Source organism: Macrotis lagotis, chromosome X, assembly GCF_037893015.1.
Source record: "Macrotis lagotis isolate mMagLag1 chromosome X, bilby.v1.9.chrom.fasta, whole genome shotgun sequence".
Classification (NCBI taxonomy): Eukaryota; Metazoa; Chordata; class Mammalia; order Peramelemorphia; family Peramelidae; genus Macrotis; species Macrotis lagotis.
The window spans coordinates 2879228-2896473 of NC_133666.1; the positions used below are offsets into that span (position 1 = coordinate 2879228).

At 42.5% G+C, this 17246-nt stretch overlaps 1 protein-coding gene across 1 annotated transcript in view; it reads right to left on the reverse strand.

The window, feature by feature from the left end:
- Positions 1–2542: 2542 nt before the first annotated feature.
- The window catches only part of FAAH2 (fatty acid amide hydrolase 2), a 32418-nt gene continuing 17714 nt past the window's right edge, over positions 2543–17246 (reverse strand). Inside the window, exons 7-11 of the mRNA XM_074200010.1 lie at positions 13433–13550; positions 9032–9151; positions 8392–8503; positions 7165–7359; positions 2543–6012 (exon numbers count right to left, since the gene is read on the reverse strand). Of these exons, the coding sequence (XP_074056111.1) occupies positions 5837–6012; positions 7165–7359; positions 8392–8503; positions 9032–9151; positions 13433–13550 (721 nt within the window). The 3' untranslated portion in view covers positions 2543–5836. The remainder of the gene's footprint in view (positions 6013–7164; positions 7360–8391; positions 8504–9031; positions 9152–13432; positions 13551–17246) is intronic.

Here is a 17246-nt window from a genome sequence, read left to right on the forward strand (position 1 = left end):
GAAGTACGATCAGGGGAAAACTCAAAAAAGAGAAGGTAACCCTATGGCCTGAACCACCTATGTGCAGGGTTGTGACTACAGCTCCTCATATATCCATCTGCTGCTTTGATACTTGCCTGTAACCACAGGTCTTTGAGGTAGATAAAAATGGTAAAATGTAATGGGTAATAGGCTTTGATTCATGCCTAAATTGTATTTAAGGGGGACAAAGTTGTGCAAAGTCTTCAAACTCAGTCTCTTCCAGAGTAATTGAAGTCCAGTGGGCAAGACAAAAGTCAGAGAGGTGATGCTCAGGATACAGTAGATGATGGATGTCCTTGGCATCTTCAATGTCTCACCAAACTAAGCACTCCACAGTGCCTGTTTCTACTGCCTTCATTCACTTTTACCCTGTTCCATCAGGGAAGTCTTCATATGCTTGGGGTAGACATCCTCCTGATTCTCACATGGGTCTGAGGCCCATTGGTTACCCTCAACCTGGTTAAACCCATCTGCCAAAATTGTTTACCAGAATACGGCTACCATGTATGCGACAGAATTGATGTTTGTCCCTCCTTCGAGAAGAGGACCATGCTGTCAGAGAGACAATGCCATGACAAGCACATGAATTGGATTGGAGTGAGGGGGGCTGGATTAAGTCACCAGCCTCACTTTCTCCTCCAGAGTCATCTGGATCCAGTGACCAGGTAACAATCAGGACGATTAGAGATGGCCCTGGATGTGAGGTAAATTGGGGTTAAGTGACTTGTCCAAAGTCACACTGTCTGAGACCAGACTTGAACTCAGGTCCTCCTGACTTCAGCAGTGGTGCTCTACCCACTGCACCATCTAGCTCCCACAAGTTAGCCACGAGGAAAGCAGCCCTGAAAAGGGTTACACTAGAGGTACTAGTCTTTCCTGAACATCCATATACCCCACTCAGCAATGACATCGGAAGGATGAAAATATTGGGGATGAGGGGAATGAGGGAACTAAGTCAGATGACCTCAGCTAAAGGAGGTAGTCACCTGAGTGGATATTAACAAAGCTTCTTAATGAACAGCCTTCTGAAAACTAATAAATTTTCATCAATCAGAACTGTGTGTCTTTTATTTTGACCTAAAACAATTCCCTCTTCAGTCTCACATATTTTATCGTATTTGCCCGCTTTGGGGGACATTGTTGCTCTGAAATTAGGAAGACTTTTTCTTTTATGTTTTTCCTTTTTATGATGCAGCACAGTGACTGTATGCTTGTCATGCAAGGATCATACTAGCTGAATGTGGAGAGGCCTGCCATCATAGGTTAAGCACATAGTAATGATTTGTTTTTGATGATCCCCCATGACCATGCATTAAGGTAGCGAAGAGCCACAATCACAGACCCTGTAAACACTGAAGTATTAAAATAATCTAATGCACATTGCTGACATCATGGGCCCCGTGAAGTATATTTAAGCACAGGGTCCTCATGATTCCTTGGGGTCCTGCCTGACTTGAGAGATCAGGGGAATCACAGTTCAGGGAGACAGGGCAATTTGAACATTCACAAATCTGGAACCAGATGATGTGAATTCTGTTTCCTTTTAGTCTTATTTTATAGGCAACAGAGATCAGTATTATTGTTGCTGAGACCTAGTTTTCAAATTTCAAGTCTCTTTCCTCTTCAATTTCCCAGAATTGGGGTGGCCAGCTCCCACTAGCCTTTTACCTGATGGATAAGCTTTTTTTTTTTTAAAAAAATATTCTTTTCATCCATATGTACATGTATTTTTTTTTTAAGTTACACAATTTCCTTCCACCCTCCCTTCCCACCCAATAGGCTTTCTTCTGGAAGTGAAGTGAAATTTTCTTCCTAATGGGATATCACAATTTATGGGGCTCACCTTCAATCACCTTTTTCTCTTTGTATGTTTGTGTGTATGAGCAGTAATCCCATCTTTTTCATACGTATATTTCAATATTTATCTCATAGGGACATAGCTGTCAGCTTGTTGCCCCTTCAATAGACTGGGAATTCTTGGAGGGCAGGCCTGCCTTTTTCCTTTCTTTAGAACGCCAAGGCTCAACACAGGCCCCGTTACGAAGAATGGGCTTACTAAATACTTGTGGCCGATCTGGTGCTAGCATTTCAGAATCCAGTATCTTTTGGAGGAAGGCCTGATTGTTTGGTTGTATTTGAACTAGTCCAGATTGCCAACTTAGCTATAGTACAAAGATGTCAAGGCTCAAGATATGGCATTCCAGGACAGCAAAATGCAATTTGAAGTCTGATGGCATTTGGCCAGAGTGCTCCCCCAAACCTTTGGTCAGATCCTTCACTGGGGTGGCCAGAGTTTTGTTCCAAGATAGAAAATTTAGAGGAATTCCAAGGTATTATCCTAGGACACACTATCTTCTCCCCTTCCCCAGATTGCTCCAGGTACCAAAAGGGCTAGTTCAGACTTTCCCCTTCAATCTAAGACCTTGCTCCCAAGGGTTACCAGAAGGAAAACAAATACTCCCCATTTTTAAGGAAAACAAGCCAAGTGGCATTTACATCAAAACAACGAAGAGAAAGAGGAAACAGAATTGTACAAACTTTATTTGTTAAGATACATGTCATGCTTCAAGAGCAGCAAATGTGGCCGTTCCTTGTGTCCTTTGTTTCCCAAAGCCCTCAGTTTGGTCCTAGAGTTAGAAACTCACATTTTAGCCGAGGGAGAACAATTAACCATCTACATGGAATGCAGAAAAGCTTGAAGCATTTCCTAGGGTATAAACAACAGTAGTGAACAAATCTAAGAGAACCAAGAAAAACAGCTGTGAAGGTGTCAAACGAGGTGTCAGGACGATTTGGACCCAAGAAGTCCATGGAGACTGGTGCTCCGGACAGTTGGGTGCCAATGAATTAGAATTTGAAATACCGAAAACCTTCTTCAGCTGAACCCAGAGGAGCTTTTACAACTCCATTCACCATCTTCTTTTTCTGTTTTTTTTTTTATATAGGAAAATGTTCATGTTAGTTGGCATTTGTCAAGTTTTTGATAAAAGAATGGAAACCTTTTTTTAAAAAAAGGAAAAGCAGCCAATGCACCAACTTCCACTCCCTTCAGGGGGTATGAGACAGCCCTGGGGAGAGAAGGGATGGTATCGGAACAGGTCTGACAAAAAGTCCCTAAGTCCAAGTTCGAGCTCAGCCTTGTCGTCTAGGACATAGGCTTCTAAATTAGAAGGAACAGAAAAAGTCACTGAGTTCAATCCCCTCATCTTAAAGATAAGAAAAACGAGACACAGGTGACTTGGCCAATGTTACCTTATTTTCCACATTTGTAAGTCAAAGGAATTGGAATAGATCTCCGAAGCCTCTTTTAGCTAAAAATTCTATGCATGTGTGGTTCGAACGTGTGTTGAACTCTAGGGCACCCTGAAACTCTGGGAAGGAGTAGCTTAGACTGAAAGCTTTTCATGGGCTTCAATTGCTAGCAAAGCCAATGATCAGCTTTGTAAGGCTCAAACAAGGCAGGACTGAAGGCTCAGAAAATCAACTAAAAGAATCTTGTCAAAAGACCAGCTTTCCAGTTGTCATCACAGGTTAAACACATAGTAATGATTTGTTTTTGATGATCCCTCATGACCGTCCATTAAGGTAGTGAAGAACCACAATCACAGACCCTGTAAACACTGAAGTATTTAAATAAATCTAATGCACATTGCCGACATCATGGAACCCAAGAAATATATTTAAGCACAGGACAAAGCATCCTCATGCTTCCTTGGAGTCTGACTTGAGAGACCAGAGGAAATCACAGTTGGGGAAGATGGGACAATCTGAACACACATTCACAAATCTGGTCATCACCCAGGGAAAGGGACCCTTAACTATGTAGCTGAGATGCTGTGGCCCCATAATGAGAAGACGGGACTCAGTGAGGGTGGGCAAAACATCAAAAAGGCAAAAGAAGAAGGGGATGGCAGACGAGGAGATGAAGAGATAGTGACATGGAAGCAACAAACACGGAACTGAGGAGCTAGTGGAAGAGAAGGGCCTGGCATGCTGTGATCCATGGAGTCAGACAGGGCTGAACAATTAGGTGTTCATCATCTACAACATTTTTTTGGGAAGGACTGAATCAAGCTTTCTGGGCCACTAATCTCATATTATGTTTCTGCAGCATTAGAGGAGACGTCTTAGTCATTGATATCTTAGTCCATGAACCAAGATCAAAACCAGGATCCATACATAGCTCTAGAAAGACAGAACTACTGTTCGATTTGAGTCTTGAGGTATATAGAGTCATGAGGAAGGAGAGGAGGAGCACATTACCTCCCCTGCCCCATAAGGACTGAAACTACTATAATCAAACTTAGAGAAGGTGGGCAATGTTAGACCACATTCCTAGACTGAAGTAGCAACCTGACTTAACAGGAAAAGAACTGAATGATTCAAACTAAACCATCTCTCATAAAAGGGAGGCACATCAACAAGAAATTGGTTACTTTTCAATAAAATACATATAACAACTTGGAATGCACAAGATTTTTGCCTCCAAGTTCCAGGGAGGGAAGATGATGGAGATGCCAGAGATAATGGGCAATTTTTGTCCATCTAGCTTCCAGGTGACCAGGAGTAGTGGGAAGAATAGGATAAGGAAGACTCCTGCAGAGTGTTTAGCACATAGTAGGTAGTGAATAAATGCTTGCTAACTAACCATTGCTGTGGGGCATGCATCTCTCATCCCACCTCTCTCCATCTCTTTCCCTCCTCTCCTCTGCCCAAAGAGCTGTCCTAAATCATTTTCTTCCAGGACCTGCAATGCAAATTGATCTTGAAGGGTGTCTAAGTCTCTATTTTCTCTGTTCTTTTCTCTCCTACCTTTTCTCCACTTTTAAAAGCCATATTTTGGCTTTATGAGCTGTAAAGCTGTGGGGCTTTGTTTCCAATGAAGGTACCCCCAGTGGGAAGGAGGAGGATACTGATGGACGATAGACTGACATCTTTACGGAAACATGCCTATGCATGTTGGAGAGTGGTTTTGAAAATGAATGTTCAGTTTTTGGAAATGATTTTCAATGGATTTAGCCATTTGTACTGTGACTGGAATGCTCTGCTCTCTAAATCTCACGAATGACTCACCTCCTTGGAAGAGTCATTTTTTTTTCACTGAGATCTGTTGGTCAAATGTGAAAGATACAAAGGAAGAGACATCTGAATGAACTCCAGTCCCTTCTAGTAGTGCTCACTACAGTGCTAGCAATAGGATTCTTCCAGACAATACAAGCTGGCCAAAAGAGGTAGGGAAGTGACTTTCCAAGAAAAGGAACATTCAGAGCTCTCACCCCACTGTGACCCCCACTACTAATTAGATTTCTAGCTTCTGCTTCCTAAGTCTTAAAGTGATAGGATCACAGATGCTACATTCAGAGTCAAAATCTGTTTCAATCACTCTTGTGTGACATACACCTTGCAGCCCTGGCTAGTGTGCACCTGGCCTAAAATGGGATGCCAAAACAGAACATAGCAGTCCAGACTGCTTCATCAGGACAGAGTCCAAAAGGAATAGGATGACACCCCATGACATAAGGCAACCTAAAGATTGTTTGCACTTTGTGGGCTGTTGTGGTTGTGTGGAGTCTATGGTTCTAAAAAGTCTCCAACTCTTCTTCCCATGAATTGTTTTCTAGTCATGTTTCCCCTGTTGTCATATGCCATTGATTTCTTGAATCCAGATGTTGGACTTTTTCCACTGTTAAGTTTCATTTTCTGTTAGAGTTGATCTATAAAAGTTTATCAAGTCTTTTTTGAACTGAATATTAGTTATTTCTCTTAGCTCTTTGTTACCCACAAATTGGATAAATCTGAATTGCGGGAGGTCATTCTAGGACTTTCCAGGACAAACCCAGCCCCCAAAACTCTTCTCCAGGTACCGAGCCACAGTCAGAGTCAAGTGATCATTGTAGGGGCCAGCCACTACCTGGATCCCAAGAGGAAGTCCTTTGCCATTCAGGCCAAGTGGGCATTGGGTCACAGGCAAACCCAGGGCATTGAAGACACCTAAAGGGAACAGAAGAACAGCATTCTGAAAATCACACACTTGTTCTCTAAGATTCACCCAGTTCACTTTTTTTCACAGAAAACTGGAGCTGTTTTGTTCCCTTTCTCTAAAGTCAGGGGGAATGCCAACACAAAAGGAAAGGTCATAATTAACTGTATGAACATTATCTTATCTTGGCACTGATGACAGTGTCACTTTTTCTAAAGCTACAAGTGAATAGTGATGAAATGATTAACTCTGTGATGAGGACAATGACTAGTCGAACGGAAAGCCCATTGAAATGAAACCATGCCTGGCACAAGAGAAGCAGGGAGATGAGATAGGAGACTGTAGGTGCTGGCAGGCAGGGGCAGAGTGCCACCTGGTTTTGTGTTGGTAAGGGGAGTGGAGAAGAGGTTGCTCAGAAGCAAATGGGCACCCATCTACTGGAAACCTCATGGTCAATGCAGATTAATACCTACCGAGGATGAGGGAAGGACTTGAATGTGACCACTCCATCAAATTAATGCAGGAAGGGTGAAAAGTAGGGAAAGTGTGATCATTTTCTGGGAACTTAGTACATTAAGAAGGCAGGAAGGATGCCAAAACAGAGTAAAGCAGGAATTACAAGAAAGTCATTGATGATTATGCCAATCGGGCAGTTTTACAAAATCACAGAATTTGAGTAGGAAAGTACTTTGGCAGTCATCTAGTTCAGCCCACCATACAAGAAATCTCTGTTACCACATATATGGAACTTCTGTCTGGAGACTGACTTCCAAAGAGGAGGCGTGCCCCCCCTCCCCCCAGCCCTGGTCATGGAACGTTATGCCCCTAGGATGGCTCCAGTTATTAGGAAGCTTTTCCTGACCTCAGGTCTAAATCTACCTCTTTGCTGCTTCCATCCTTCCTCCTTGGTTCTTGTCCTTTGGAGTTATCAGAAGAAATTGAACTTCCCATCCACCTAAACCCAATAACTTCACTGAATCAATTCTCCATGTTACACAAGCCCAAGGCCTTCAAAGGCCAGTTGTATTAGAATGGTTTTGACTAGAGGCACCCAATAGGTAAGCCAGCAGACTTTGGCCTTGTACTACCAAAATGAACATCCCATGACTGACAGCTCTGAGGAGAAGCTGGGTAACTGCATCTCTTTTCAAGTTGGAACCCACCTGTGTAAGCAAAGTTGAAAGGTCTTGTCAGAGGGAAGTGGTGCTTGGGAGCCACTAGAGGGTGGGAGGGGTATAGGAAGACCCCGTCATTTCCCAGCATGTCTACAAGCTCTGAACAAAGGGTTTGCTTTAATTTTTCAAATATGGCATAGGTTTGAGGATCATATCTGAGATGTGACTCCAGCAGGCCCAGACCTGTGGGTGACATAAAAATCAATATGAAACTTCAAAGAGCATTCACATTCCATACCTCCTAATTGGAAAGTCTTTCCACAGATAGTCTCTTTCCCTTCTACTTGACCTCTCAAGAATTATTCAGGCTTTCCAAAGACACCCAATACTTAAAGGAGAGCTTTCACTCTTTCCTTGGCTTTCAATACCCTTTCTTGGAAGATCCATGGCAAATTGCAGGGGGGGGATCATTCATCTTTCATCACTGAGAGGGACAGAGTCGAGATGCTCTATGGAGCATCACGTAGGGCACAAAATTGGTTAAACTGCTGCCTTCAGTCTAATGGCTGAAGAGTCTTATGGTAGCAGAGAAGCAGCTTCCTATTAATAATGGGCTATATTTTCATGTCTGAATCTCTAGGCTACAGAATGCAAGGCTTGTCTATGGACTAATTTACTATCGTTCCCTAAAGAAAACAACAGAAAGAGACTTAGCTATGCTCCCTATCCCCAAAATGGAAACCAAGACCCTCCCAGGAATGAGGCTCTAGACTTGTATGGTACCAGTGGTGATGGAAAAGAAATGTGTGTGATCACTTCAGATCCTATCTAGCATTAGCAATAGAACTCAGATGTCCTGATAACCCTAACTCCATGCACCAGAAAATGTGGCCATTGGCCAGAAGAACAGCAAGCTTGTGGTGAAATAAATGGTCAGTTGTTGCTACTACCCAGTATTACAGGGCAAATGTTCCAGGTTCATGAGATTATAAGGATTTCCAATAAAAATACAATTGGCTAAATCCTCTTTCTGTTTCTCCCAGGGCAGTACCGACCACTCAATCCCTTTTCTCCCGGGGCTAGTTTACAAGTTGAACCATTTTGGCAATATTCCCTAGATTAAGGGCTACCTTTCTGACAGTTTAGCTATTCCCATAATTCACAGTTGGCTTTATTCATAAAGGGGACTGGTGTTTTCAAAGATTTCAGGATTAAACATTTGCTCAGGTTTCTGGCATGCTGCCCTATCCCCATGAGAAAAGATGGCAAATATACCAATAGAAGGAATGGTGTGTGTTGACCTCCTTAGGACCCACTTTATCAGTTCCCAGAGGGGCCACACAGGCTTTCCATGATCTCCAAGCAACTCCAGGAACTTCGTGGCTTCCTGAAATTTGTCAAACAAAACACACATGGTTGAACATGTTTGATTGACACTTTGAAGCAAATGAGTCAGGAAAATCTCCTCAGCTGCTCTTCCCTGGGCTCTTAATTGAAAGTTTATGGGAAGAGATATATTTGAAGAAATGAACTCCCCCACTGACCCTTTTTCTTGAAAAATGGCCAGGTCATCTGTCTTGTCTGGGGGAGAAAAGTAATACCTGTGGCTGCCTTTACCAAATTTCCTCCTGACCTGCAGCCAGCCCTGCAATTCCAAGACTGGGATCCAGAAGAAAACCGTACAAGAAGGAACATTAGAAAATTTGCTTCCTTTTCACGTTAGTATAAAGTTGGCCAAGAGAGATAAAAACAGAATTCTAGAAAGGAAACAAATGATCAAGAAGAAGCTGACTAATTGCAGGATTACACATCAACATTTCTGTCACCCAGTACCTGAAATGGGGTGTATACTCAGTCACGGTAAACTCACAATCCTCAAAGCATATCGAAATACCACAAGCCCATGACACCATACCGTGCCATCATGGTCCTTGGCCGTCATCATGGTGACCCAGATCTGGTAAGAGTATTTCATTTGGTGAAGTTTTATATGCTGAACTGAGGCACTTAGCACTGTCTCCAGATGTTTCACTACCTAAGATCAAAGAAATAAAAACAAAAAAGAAATCAACTGAACACACTGTCTACCTCAAATTAAGAAAAATATTCTAAAGATCACTTATCTTTCAATCTACTAGAAAGAACCAATGACTCATTGAATGATGAATGTCCCCATTTTGGCTGCAAGTTAAAGAGTCATGACAGGATGTTGAGCCAGACCTGGCTATATCCAGGGGCTCTTTTTTCAGCCCTGACATGCCCCCTGGGTAATCATTACACAGATCCCCACTGGGTCATTGCCAGAGTTGAGGGTTAGTTTGGGAAGAGGTTTCAGATTCACAATGAAACTGTCTGATAGAAAACACCACACTGTTTCTATATACTTCTATAGCCTTCATTATCTTTTAGTTTTTCCAGCAGAACACAAAAAGGGGATTTCCATAAAACCATGAATCTCCATTTCATTCATGCTGCTTCAAAACTGACCCATTGATCTATGTTTCCTTCTGAACTTTCAATTCTCTTCTGTACATTTTTTCCAAATAGAGGTGAAAACAATTTTAACTTTTTTTTTAAAAGAATTTTGAATTTCTCAGGGAAGCCTGAAGGGATTTGCATGAACTGATGCTGAGTGAGATGAGCAGCACCAGAAAAACACTGAACACCCTAACAGCAACAAGAGGGCAATGATCAATCTTGATGGACTCGCTCATTCCATCAGTGCAACAATCAGGAACAATTTGGGGCTCTCTGTGATGGAGAATCCTATCTGTGTCCAGAGAGAGAACTGTGGAGCTTGAACAAAGACCAAAGACTATTAACTTTAATTTAGGGAAAAAAAAACTGCTATGTTATTGTCTGATCTTGTTGTCTCTTATACTTTATGTTTCTTCCTTAAAGATCTGATTTCTTTCTCATCACACTCAATTTGGATCCATGTACAACATGTAAACAATGTAAAGACTGGCAAATTGCCTTATGGGGGGTTAGGGGGAGGGAAGTAAGATTAGGGGAAAAATTGTAAAACTCAAAATAAATAAAATCTTTAAGAGGAAAAAAATGAATTTTGAATTCCAAATTCTCTCCCTTCCTCCCCACTTCTCCCTCATTGAGAAGGCAAACATTTTTTTTTTAGTTTTTTTTTTTTTTTTTGCAAGGCAATGAGGTTAAAGTGGCTTGCCCAAGGCCACACAGCTAGGTAATCATGAAGTGTCTGAGACCAGATTTGAACTCATGTCCTCCTGACTCCAGGGCTGGTGCTCTATCCACTGTGTCACCTAGCTGCCCCCTCAGAGTCCTTTTAATCTGCATTTCTCTAATCAATAATGATTTAGAGCATTTTTATAAGACTATAGATATTAAATATCTTCATCTAAAAACTGCATGTTCACATCCTTTGCCCATTTATCCATTAAGGAATGACTTGTATTCTTATAAATTTGACTGAGTTCTCTAAAGATCTGGGAAACAAGGCCTTGAACAGAGAAACTTGTAACTTTTCTTCAGTTATGATTAGTATATTTCCCTCCATCTTCTCTCTCTCTCTCTCTCTCTTGTCCTCTAAAGTATTTTGCTTCTGACCACTATCTCCCCCTATCTTCCTCCCTTTCATCCTTTCTTTCATACCCTTCACCGACTTTTTCTCTGGAAGATAAGACAGATTTCCTCTTTGAATCAATTCCAATTAGAATAAGGTGGAGGTGTTGTCTGCCTACTCCTCACCCCCCCCCCCCATTTTCCCCTTCGCTATAACAGCTCTTGAGTGAGATCATTTACCCCCATTCTACCTCTCCCTTTCCCCCTTTCCCAGAGCATCCCACTTTGGATCATTCAATTTTATTTTTTGGATCTCATGCCACTATAGTAAATTACACTCATGACCTCTGCCCATGTATATTCTGTCTAACTAGATCAGGGGAACACTGGGGTAATTGTAATCTTTTTTCCTTTCTGTATAAGAGACTCTTTCCTTTCTGTATAAGAGACGGATATTATAATCCTTTCAAGTCCTACACTAAGAAGACACTAAGGAGACACCAGCTGGACATCTGATTGCTCGGAAAGGCAGTCTCTAGTATGGACCCACCCCTATATTCTGGGCTGACTTCCATCCCATGTACCTTGTTATCTAGACACAGAAGCCACCTGGGCTAGTATCTTAAGGCTATCTTACCCTTACAGTGGAGGGTCAGGCATTCCTCTCCTATTTTAACACTGGCACCTCCCAAGTTCTCTCAACAAGAAGGGATGTTAAGGTACCTAAATGACCTAGAACACCTGGACACTAGTTAAAACTCTGAGTGAATTAACCATCCAGACATGCACTGTGGCTGCTGCTTTACTTCCCATATGAGTCACTCCTTAGCTCTAATCCCTCCTTTCTCCTCTCCCAGTACTGACACCATGGCTGCCTTTAAAGGTTCCTCCCTTTCTGTCAGTCCTCCCTGCCAATTCAGTGCAGTTGCAGCCCATGCATCTGCCCTTCCTTCTTTCTTAGCTCTGCTACTTTCTTAAGGAGCTCCTTAAACTTCCCTATGCAATCTCACCTGCATTACAGCCCACCCACCCTACTTTGTTACTTGGCACTTTATTTCTTTTAGGTTTTTGCAAGGCAATGGGGTTACGTGGCTTGCCCAAGGCCACACAGCTAGGTCATTATGAAGTGTCTGAGGCCGGATTTGAACCCAGGTACTCCTGACTCCAGGGTCGAGGCTCTATCCACTGCACCACCTAGCCATCCTGTTACTCGGTATTTTAATCCCCTGCAGTAACACTAAAAGTTTTGTATCTGGCTTAAGAGCTATGTGAGTTCTTTTCACATTTGTGGAACCCCTGTGGTCTTTTCAACCTGGACTAACTGGTTGGCTCTTCCTCTCAATTTTGCCAGCTTCATAACCACCCTAATCATGAGGAAGTTCTTAAGAGTTAAAAGAATTGTTTTCCCATGGAAGAATGTAAACAGTTCAACTTTATTGAATCCTTTATGGCTTTTTTTCATGTTTACCTGTTTATGCATCTCTCAAGTCTTTCACTCTCTATGAGAGTGAAATTTCCTATTTAGCTCTGGTCTTTTTTTTTTAAAATCAGGAATGTCCTCTATTTCATTGAATATAAAATGCTTTCAAAATAAAATTTACAACCACAGAAAACAAGCTCCAAAGGCAGATAAAAGCAATCTGAAGCATCCCATCCCTCTCTGCAAACTGGCAAGGATTAAAAAAAAGAAATGTTAGAAGGGCTGTGGAAAACAAACCATACTTGGAATGACACCATGAAATAAGTGGTCCAACTATTCTGGATTTCAAACTGACCGTCCCTTTTATCATGGCCATCATATAGACCCCAAAGAAATAAAGACCCAATCCATACTAAAATATTAACAGCAGTTATAGCACAGAATTAGGCCCAGATGGCATGAAGAAACACACACACCTCTGCCAGTTTCTCCAGAAGTTTTTGGAAAACTGAGTTCTTGTCCCAGTAGCTGAGATCTTTAGGTTTATCATATCCTTTGTTTACCGAGCCCAATTACTTCTCTATGGATTCCACTGCTCAACCACTCTAGTTTTTAGCCAGTACCAGACTATTCAGACGATTATGACTTTGTAGTATAGTTTGAGATCAAGTACTGCTAGACCCCCTCCCTCCCCCCAAGTTTTTCATCCATTCCCTTGATCAGCTTGGTATTTTGTAGCTCCAGATGAAGTTGGCTAATTTTTTTTCTAACTCTATAGAGTAATCCTTAGGCTCTTTGATTGGTATGGAACTGAATAAGTAAAGTAACTTAGGTAGGAAGTATTGTCATCTTTGTTATTTGGCTCAGTCTACACAGGAGCAATTCATACTTCAAAGACTTAGATAAGCCTTTATTCAAATATATTTGTGCTTAAGGCATAAAGTTTAGAGGTGTCAATAAAACATTTTTGAATACAAAAATATACCAGTTGACTTCCATGGACATGTAGTGACAGGCTGAACTTTGCCTCCGATTGCAAAGTATTGAGGTCATATACCTGGCAGATGCCAGCTCTGCCTCAACTGCCACCCTCTCACCACCTGTCCCTGTGTGACCTCTAACCATGAGCCCATGACTCTTCTCCACCAGATACATACACACAAACAATTATTTACATTGAAGCTAGGAGTATGAGTGTGGTAGGATTGTAGCTATAATCATGCAGAATGGCATCTAAACAGGTCAATCCCACCCACATGTCCGTCATTAGGATTCTGACTCGCAGTCACAAAAAGAGGCCTACTATATTGTTTCTTAGGTGATGACTGTCAGAAAGAACAAAATCCTGCTCCTACTTACTTTCTCCTGGGCCTGAAGCAGATCTTGGTCCACTCGGGACACTAGAAATGAGCCCCCATCATGTTCCATCCAATAGAATTTTATTTTTTGTACTGGAACCTTTTTATCCAACTTTAACCTAAAAGTAAAGGAAAGGGATAGTGAGAAACTATTTACTTCTTTCTCCTCCTACTACCTAAACTAATGAGATAGAAAATACTTTTCCAAAGATCATCAGATCTTCTGACTTCTAAGACAAAAGTACCCATGATGCCTACATCGGTAAAGACTATAGCAAAGCATAGATTTAGGGTTAGGGCAGCACCTTCAGTCAGAGAGGCAAGAGAAGGCAAGGGCATCCAATATCTATTGTGCTCAAGAGGCAACACACTCATATACTTAAATAAGTCTCCATCTGCCCCTATCTGCAAATTAGATCATTAGGACATCTTGGGGTCAAGAACAGAATTTAAAATGGGTTGGGTCTGATGTTTTTTCATTTAAAAAAAAAATTTAAGGCAGTGGGGTTAAGTGACTTGCCCAAGGCCACACAGCTAGGTTATGATGAAATGTCTGAGGCCGGATTTGAACTCGGGTCCTCCTGACTCCAGGGCCAGTGCTCTATCCACTGTGCCACTTAGCTGCCTCTGTTCTTTCATTTTTAACCATTTCAAGTGGATGACTACAGAACCAAGCAATGAAGGCTGGGCACACCTGAAGAGTTTCATTTTGGAGTCAACTAAGGTTGACATCTTCCTCTCCTTGCCTGCCATCTCTACCTCCACCTCTACTCAACGTCCACCTCCTTGGCATTATACTTTGGCAATCTCGCTCTGGTGTCATCTCCTTCTCTTTCCACTCTCATGGCCATGCCTCTTCCTCAGGCTCCCCCTAGCCTATCCTCTGGACTAGCGCTGTATCTTTCAAACCAGTTTCACTGCCTACAGCCTCTCCCCACTCCAGGATTTCCTCTGCAGAGCCAACCAAATCAAATCATTTATCAATTAAGATTGGAAATATTGCTGTTACCAGAGAGATAGGAACTAAGGGGATTTTTTGGAGTTTTTTTCCTTAAGGTTGTATTTTTCAGATAAAGACAAAGCATGCTAAATTTCTTAAGTCTTCTATTGGCCTAAAATCACCTGGGAGTGGACAGTGGCTAATGGCAGCATACAGGGCAGGATGGGGGGAGGGTTAAATGATGGCATATCTCACTGGAATGACAGCTTATGGGATAGCAGAAGAGAGAACACCACAACGTTTTGAAGCTCAACCACATCTCCGTGCTGATTCTTTTATTTATTTATTATTTGTTTATTTATATATTACCTGCCCTCTTGAATTTAATAGCAGATATTTACATTGGATCACACGATCTGAGTTCTAGAGCTGAAAGGGACCTCTCAGGACCTAGAAGCCAACATCTTCATTTTACAGATGAGGAAGCGGAGGCCCAAGGAGGTTAAATGACGCACCCAAAGTTATATGTGTAATAAGAGTCAGAGGGGAGATTTGAACTGAAGTCAAATGGTGTCTTCTTTTCCATTTTGGCTTAAGGTTTACTACATGGAGGAGATGGCCAAGTGCTCCAGGATCTTTGGCAAGAAAACCCCATGGACAACGTTGGTGTGCTATGGGCCACTGGGTCATAAAGAGTAGGGTGTACTGAATGGCTGAACAACAATAAAGCACATCAATACAGGATCGCATTGGAGCCTGTCAACAACCACCCTGGAAGGTAGGTACTATAGGGATTATTATCTCTAGTTTGCAGAGAAGGAAACTGAGGCTCAGAGAAGCTCACCTCTGTACATAACCAATATGTTCATGCAGAGGGGAAGTATAGATGAATGGTATTCCACATCATTAGGAAGCCAGGGGCTGTGGTGACAACCTCCTCTTATTCGACCCACATCCCCGCCCCCCCTGTTCTTCTAAGGTAGTCTTGCCTCTGAACAAAGGATCCATTTGTGTCTGACTCTTCGTGACTCCCTTTGGAGTTTTCTTGGCAGAGATACTGCTTTGCCATTTCCTTTTCTAGCTCATTTTACAGATGAGAAAGTCCTGAGGGATTTGCCCAAGGTCACATAGATAATAAGTGTCTGATCTGAACTCAGGAAAGTGATTCTTCTTGACTCTTGACCCAGCTCTTGTACCACAAGATGCTCCCCTCCCTTTATAGTACAATTTAAATGGAGGGATAGCCCACTGAAGGGAGAGCAATGAGAAGTTAGCAAGGGTCTGGAGGAGGAGGAAGAGGATCAAGATGAAGAAATCCATGGTGAGATCAACTAATGAACTTGGGGATGGTTAGCCTGGAGAAGAGAAGCCAGAAGAGTTGTCTTCAAGTGCTATAAAAGCTGGCACATGGAAGGCAACAGAACCATGGTTTAGCTGGACCCAGGAAGCAGAACCATGGGTACAATCACAAGAGGGAAAACCTTCCATACAGAAGAGCTCCAACTGGCCCAAGATGCTGCAGAGTTCCCCTCCTATGAGATCTTCAAGCAAAGGCTGGAGGACCACTTGTCAAGGACACTACCTAAGGAATTCTTGTTCATGTCCAGGTTAGACTAGTTTCCCCTCCTGAGGTCCCTTCCAACTCTGAGAGTCTGTGGAGTATGCAGAAGAAATGCTACCACTATTTCCACTACTTCTAGTACCACTACTACTTGAACTACTACCACCACTAGCAACAGATATTTAAATTGAGTTTTAAGGATTACAGAGCACTTTATGGACATTTCTTCTAATCCTCAAAACCTTACAGAGCAGATATAGCACGGTGTAGTGGAAAGAGGACTAAATTTGGAGTCAGATGAATTGAGATCCTTTTGGGTGATCTCTAATCCATACTCATGTCAGGAATTGGAAGGGAGAATGCAGGGTCAGGAGTATTAGAGTGAGAGACAACAGAGTGAAAACCAGTGTTGTCATGCCATCAGAGAATGCCATAGTCTAGCAGAGTAAAAGAAGTGGGGGGATCATAAACTAGATGTAGAGAAGCAGAACCGGGCTGGAAAATGTTTAACAGCCAGCTCTTCAAAAACAGATGTACCCAAGACAGACTCTGAAGTTTCATCTCCATCACCTTAAGTCCAGACAATTAACTAAACAATAGAGTAAGCCCCAACTGGTAGCATTTGCTGATTTTCAGGGCAAAAACTCGTACTGAAAATTTAACAATTGGCTCTTGTGAGCCAGTTTGAGCTGGCTTCAGGATACCATAGAATAATATGAGGATTGGAGAGAGCCTTTGACTATCCAGACATTCGCTAGAACTTTCCTTTGGCCCAAATTGGAGCAGCTGATAAATCTATGACTCACCCTTATGAGAATTTCGTGTTCTGGTCAGGAAAGAGGGGCAAATAGTGAGGGCAGGATGGAGATGAATTTGGTGGGAAGGGAGTGCCAAAGGCCTAAAAAGAAGACTAGGGAGAGTCCGATGGCCTGCCACCTTGTGATAGCCACTGGTCCAAGCCAGACAGGACACTCCCAATAATGTAACTGTTGAGCCTCAGGCTGAAACAGTTGCAGTGAGGATGAAAAGGGGGCAATGTGGCTATCTGTGCACAGCCCAATTGGGTGGCTAAAAGCTGAAGACTGGGCAGAGACGAGAAGCAGCATGGTGGGGTCAGGAGAACACCGAGCCTGCAATGTTACAGTCCCCCATGAGCCGAGTCCCTCCCACCCCCCTCGCCTCCAACTAAGAGCTAGCATATTAGAGGCACAGCTCAGTGGGCCAAATGAAAGGAGTAAATGCAACATCATCTTGACAGTTTTTATTCTACTCTACTAGTATTGGAAGAGGTGGGGAGGCAAGACAGTGATTTAT